The sequence below is a fragment of the Nematolebias whitei genome, chromosome 1 (assembly GCF_014905685.2).
Source record: "Nematolebias whitei isolate Nwh7 chromosome 1, NemWhi1, whole genome shotgun sequence".
NCBI lineage: Eukaryota > Metazoa > Chordata > Actinopteri > Cyprinodontiformes > Rivulidae > Nematolebias > Nematolebias whitei.
Genome location: NC_056498.1, coordinates 2,048,721 through 2,055,430, shown reverse-complemented (window position 1 = coordinate 2,055,430; position 6,710 = coordinate 2,048,721). Strand labels below are relative to the sequence as shown.

The 6,710-nt window shown below is 43.3% G+C and overlaps 1 protein-coding gene across 1 annotated transcript in view; it reads right to left on the bottom strand.

Moving 5' to 3' along the window:
• Positions 1-6,344, bottom strand: part of tm4sf21b (transmembrane 4 L six family member 21b) — a 46,032-nt gene extending 39,688 nt beyond the window's left edge. Inside the window, exon 1 of the mRNA XM_037681998.1 lies at positions 6,050-6,344. Within this exon, the coding sequence (XP_037537926.1) occupies positions 6,050-6,241 (192 nt within the window). The 5' untranslated portion in view covers positions 6,242-6,344. The remainder of the gene's footprint in view (positions 1-6,049) is intronic.
• Positions 6,345-6,710: the final 366 nt, after the last annotated feature.

Below are 6,710 nucleotides of genomic sequence, written 5' to 3'. Positions count from 1 at the left end.
TTCTGTTATTTCCTTGACAGTGGCATTCCTGTTTGAGGTGCAGTGACATTTAAGGGCCCAGAGATCACGAGCATCCAGTAGAGTTTTACGGCCTTGACCCTTACACACAGCGATTGTTCCAGATTCTTTGAAACTTTTGATGATGTTATGCACGGTTGATGATGATAACTTAAAAGTCTTGGCTATTTTACGCTGGGTAACACCATTCTGGTATTGTTGCACTATCTTTCTGTGCAGCAATGGTAGAATTGGTGGTCCTCTTACCATCTTGGCTTCTGAGAGACACTGACACTCTGAGAAGCTCTTTTTATACCCAATCATGTTGTCAATTGACCTAATTAGTGTTAATTGGTCTTCCAGCTGTTCATTATATGCTCAATTTCTTTTTTCCAGCCACTTATTGCTACTTGTCCCAACTTTTTTGGGATTTGTTGACACTGTGAAATTTTGAATCAACATATTTTTCCTTTAAAATGTTATATTTACTCAGATTAAACTTTTGATCTGTCATCTATGTTATATTACAAATAAAATATTGACATTTGCCATCTCCACATCATTGCATTCAGTTTTTATTCACAATTTGTTTAGTGTCCCAACTTTTTTGGAATCCGGTTTGTATATATTGCAGTATTTTTAGAATATATTTTAGTATAGTTATAGTATATTTTGTAGTATAATTATAGTATATGTTGTACTATATATTATAAATCATATGATAGTATACATTATATATTTTATTATGTAGTTTACTATAGGATATTTAGATTATTGTATATTGCGTTATTATTATACTTTCGGTAAGATGGCACCCGTGTGCATGGCTTGCAATCCACCTCTGCTGATGGTGTTCGGATTATTTCTGTTTTGTTCGTTTTTTATCTGTGGCATGAATTCACTCCTCATGTATGACCGACAACAGCTTCTGGATCTTCGTTTTTCTGTCACTGATGTCGCTTATTTAGACCATTATGAGCGTACCTCTGGACCCCACCCCCTGCTGGCGGACGTGCCAGCTTATCTTCGCTGGGCTCCTCACCTCCATGCCCGGAGACATAGCTTCAGACGCTGGGGAAAACGTGCTGGTCAGCTGGTGAAGATTAAAGCCCTGCGCACTGCAGTTTCCTCTTCAGCTGGCGGTCATGGTCTCCATTACCAGCTTCCTGCGTGCCCGGACCAGGTAACCAAAGGGAGTTGTCGGCCGGTGCGCAGCTCGGGCCGACCTGGAGGGGCTGTTATTGAAAATCTGCGGCCATTAGCGCGCGCTAACTCCACCGCTGCTTGCTCCACTTTGGACAGTATCCGGATGTGTTTGGTCAACGCAAGATCTGTTACCAACAAAACTTTTATCCTCAGGGACTACTTTCAAGAGCTCGAGTTAGACTTTCTGTGCATCACAGAGACTTGGATGTCTCCGGGTGAGTCCAACGCCTTGACGGAATTATTGTCACGAACTGTTTGTATTTTAACGCACCGCGGCCATCAGGCCGGCGTGGTAGTGGATTATTAACAATATTCAAATCAACTTTTGACTGTAAACAGCTTCCCATCCCAGTTTCCCACGCCAGCTTTGAGCTGAGTGTCTTTGAGCTTGGACATTCACCTCCGACTTTATTTGCACTCGTCTACCGCCCACCTCGATCTAAGGACTTCATAAATTAGTTTTCTGACTTCTTATCTGAAATCACACCAAAATATGAGCATGTTTTCATTATTGGGGACTTTAATTTGCACGTTTGCTGTCTGGAGAAGCCCTTGGTTAAGGACTTTTTAGATTAAATGGACTCATTTAATTTAACTCAGCATGTAAACGGTCCCATCCAAGAGTGCGGACATACACTGGACCTTGTTTTAACTCATGATGTGACTATTAGTAATCTTGTTATTGGTGATAATGTTTTTTCAGACCACATGCCAGTCCAGTTTGAGTTCACCCTCCCCCATCTAACTCCTAAGTTGTGCATTCCTGAACATAGCAACCGGGCAATTAACCATTTCACTGCCGCACATTTTACAGATGTTTTTAACTCTGAAATGATAATTCAGCCCCCAGTGTTTCTCACCACCACTGAGGAACTGACATCCCAGTTCAACTCTGTCTGCTTAAAGACTCTGTATCATGTTGCACCTGTTAAAACCAAAAAAAACAAAACTCAGAGCAGAAACTTGGCTGAGTGACGTCACCAAGGCCGTTAGGCAGCAATGTAGGAGGGCGGTGCGAAAGTGGAGGAAAGACAGGCTGCAGGTCTCTTTTCAAATACTTAAAGAGAGTTGGCGCCGTTATCAGAAAATAGTGAAAGCTGCAAAATCCAAATACTTTTCTGATATAATTGCCTCAAACTCTCGCAACCCACGTGTCCTCTTCTCCACCCTAAACTCTGTTCTCTACCTCACTGAACCATCTACTCTGGTAGCCTCGACTGAGCTGTGCGACAACTTCTTACATTTCTTTTTGGAAAAAATTGCGACCACCAGGGCTCTCATTTCCCCTCCAACACATGACCCATCCATCCCACCTCAGTCTGTAGCTCCATTTGACCATTTTGAACCCATCACTCTATCTTCTCTAGAGCAGGTCATGTGCAGCTTGAAACCTTCTGGCTCCCCCTTTGATGTGGTCCCCCCTCGACTACTAAAGGAGGTTTTTCCCACTCTAGGTCGTCCATTCTTGATATAGTAAACAGTAGTTTATCCACTGGCGTGGTGCCAAAATCCTTTAAACATGCTGCTGTCCTGCCTCTCCTGAAAAAAACAAACCTTGACCCCTCAGTTGTGTCCAACTTCCGGCCTGTCTCCAAACTCCCATTTGTTTCTAAAGTACTGGAGAAAATAGTCAACTCCCAGTTGAAGTGCTTCCTAGAAGGTCACACCATCTTAGAGCTATTCCAATCTGGCTTTAAACATCTCCACAGCACTGGAACTGCCCTGCTGAAGGTCTTTAACGACGTCTTCAGATCCACAGATACCGGTGATTCTGTGTTGCTTGTCCTATTGGACCTCACGGCCGCCTTCGACACCATCGACCATGAGATCCTCATTGCTAGGTCAGAGGACCAGTTGCTCCTCACAGTTCCAGGAACTCGTCTTAAGTGCAGAGGTGACAGGGCCTTCTCTGTAGCAGGACCAAGACTCTGGAACGAGTTACCTCTGCTTGTCAGACAGGCCCCTCGGTTTTCAAGTCCCGTTTAAAAACTCACTACTATTCAATAGCTTTCAACACAAGATGATCTGTGTTTTGATCCTTTATGCTCCACACTGGTTTGTCGTCATTATCTGCATCATTTTTTGTCTATATTCTGATTTACCTTTCTGACAAAAGGATCTGTCAGTGAGGTAGGATCTGAACCAATTGAGGGCTGACCCTGTGACACCCACCCACTGCTCTAACCTCAGGGAGCGTGGTGGGACATATGGTTGTAGCAAATCAGAGAGATGGGGGTGCGACACTGTTCAGTGATTTGTAGACATACATGAGTATTTTGAACTGGATTTGAAAGTGAACCGGTAACCAGTGCAGTGAGACCAAAACTGATGTAATGTGCTCTCTTTTGCCTGTATTGGTTAAAAATCGGGCTGCTGCATTCTGGACCAGTTGTAGTCGTGCAATGGAGGTCTGACTGATACCAAACAGGAGCAAATTGCAGTAATCAAGCCTAGATGTAATGAATGCATGTATTACTGTCTCCAGGTTCTTTTTGGACAATATGGGTTTCAGTTTAGACAGCCGCCTCAGTTGGAAGAAGCATGATTTAACAATCATGTTTACATGATTGTTAAGTTTCAGGGAAGGGTCCATTATCACTCCCAGATTAGTGACTCTTTGTTTTTCTGACAGGGTTTGAGCGGAGAGGTCGATGCAGTGGTTTGTGATCGTGTCATTGGGAGGGAACAACATGACTTCAGACTTTTTTTCATTGAAACTTAAGAAGTTTAAAGCCATCCAGTCCCTGATGTCAGCCAGGCAGTCGAGCAGTGGTTGAATCAAGCATGTACCATTGTGTCTTAGGGGGAAGTAAATTTGACAGTCATCAGCATAGAAGTGGAAGGGCATGTTGTGTTTCCGGAAAATAGCACCAAGCGGCAGCAGGTATAAAGATAATAGGAGGGGACCCAGTATGGACCCCTGCGGAACCCCCCATTTAAGCTCTGCCTCTGCGGAACTAAAATTCTTGATGGAGACACAAAAGGATCTGTCAGTGAGGTAAGATCTGAACCAATTGAGGGCTGATCCTGTGACGCCCACCCACTGCTCCAACCTAGCAATGAGGATCTCATGGTCGATGGTGTCAAAGGCGGCTGTGAGGTCCAACAGGACAAGCAGCACAGAATCACCGGTATCTGTGAATCTGAAGATGTCGTTAAAGACCTTCAGCAGGGCAGTTTCAGTGCTGTGGAGAGGTTTAAAGCCAGATTGGAATAGCTCTAAGATGGCGTGATCCTCCAGGAAGCACTTCAACTGGGACTCGACTATTTTCTCCAGTACTTTAGAAACAAATGGGAGTTTGGAGACAGGCCGGAAGTTGGAAACGACTGAGGGGTCAAGGTTTGTTTTTGTCAGGAGAGGCTGGACAGCAGCATGTTTAAAGGATTTTGGCACCACACCAGTGGATAAACTACTGTTTACTATGGCAAGAATGGACGGACCTAGAGTAGGAAAAACCTCCTTTAGTAGTCGAGGGGGGGACCACATCAAAGGGGGAGCCAGAAGGTTTCAAGTTGCACATGACATGCTCTAGAAAAGATAGAGTGATGGGTTCAAAATGGTCAAAAGGAGCTACAGATTGAGGTGGGATGGATGGGTCATGAGTTGGAGGGGAAATGAGAGCCCTGGTGGTCGCAATTTTTTCCACAAAGAAATGTAGGAAGTTGTCACACAGCTCAGTCGAGGCTTCCAGAGGTGATGGTTCAGTGAGGTGGAGAACAGTGATGATCCTCTTTTATCACGTGAACAGCTAGTTTAGGCTATCATCAGCAAACTGGTTGATTCACTATGAAAAGAGGTTATTTATAAGACTGAGTTTGTTGCAGATCCTCATACTAGCTATGTTTACATGCGCAAAATTTTTTGACCGGATTGAAATGTTTTCAGATTAAATAATCAAAATGTATCATTGACACGGGCACAAGCGTTTACATGCAGCGGGCTTTGCTCTGAACAGAAGTACTGACATGCACAGAGTAATTAGCCCTACTTTAAAAAAACACAGAAGAAGAAGTTCTACTTCCGGTTTACTTTCGGGATGAACGTAAATAAACCTGAGCTCCCAAACTGGACCCACGACAGGTTTTAATGACGATGGAGACATTACTGCACTCCCTGACTGAGCTACAGGTAATACAGATCCTTTTGAGCTCTTTCAAAGTTTCTAGTAGAAATGTTGTGTCGCTCACCGACCAGTTTTACTTCCCCGACATGCTATTATTATTAGCATTAGTCAGGCGGAAATGACATAGGTCAAACATGCACAGTCAGGTCAGTTTTTCACTATCAGAAAAAAATGAACTGATTAAGTGTTTACATGGATACCGTTAGGGTTATGAATCGGCGTAAACCACCCGTTTCGTTCTGATCGCAATTTTTTTCGGCTCACGCTGAATAAACAAAAAATAACCCGAACGGGGCGTTTACATGACACGTTTTTATTCTGAACGGCCATTGGATCAGATTATTTATGTCCATGTAAACATGGCTACTGAAGGTCTTTATGATAAAAGACGAAACGTTTTCAACAATTAAATTTTTTTTGTTTGTTTTATTTATTTTGTCCAGAGGACCAGAATTAACTTTGTTAGAAACTCTGTTTGTGCACTGTTTCCATGTGGACATGAGTCTGAAGTTGTAAAAAAATAGAAAAACGTTGTTTTTTGCTTGATGGTGGCCCAGCCTGCGATGGGCATCCTTTCTACTTTACACAAAGACCACGCTGTTTTAAAAGCCCACATATTTCCATCTTTTTCATCCTTAAAACAAAAGGTAGAACATGTTGTTCTTCACCTCCCAACCCTAACCCTACTGTACATAGGATGAAACCTGAAGAAGCAGACTCACCATGATGCCTCCTCCTATGAAGCCCCCCATGTACTTGACCTCTTCAGTGATCCGCGGTGCTCCTTTCTTGTCTTCTGCCGCATACTTTGTGTCGAAGTCAGGGAAGAAGAGCATGATGTTGCAGATGACCGACACCAGAGCCAAGACATAGAGGGGAATAGCGATAAACTTTGAGCAGGCGCCGGTACACATGACGAACTTTGCTGTTCAATGGTTTCAAACTTCTAAACGTCCGTACTGCCTCTATTGAACACTGAGAGTCAGGCGGTCCTGTGTCCACCCCGGTGAGTTTAGGTCCTTCAAAGATGGAAGCAGGAGGATGGTTTAAATATAAATAAATGAGTTGCAGGTTCAGGGTGGAGCCACCTCTGATAAGGATTATTTATTATCAGAGTTATGACGTGACCGATAGTTTCCATACATTCAGAGAAATAAAGCCTGTTCAACTCATTTAATTTGTTTGGGGTTTTTTTACCTGAAAGAAGGAAAATAATAAGAGAAATGATTAAATACAATTTAATTCAACAGTCATGTTCAACATATTCATGACTTCAGTCACAGGTTGAGTTTTAAAATGATTCAAACATGTGGTATCTCCTCCTGGACTGGACCTGCTCCAGAGGAACAGCACTGATAACACGGAGCACCGAGCCCACAGCAG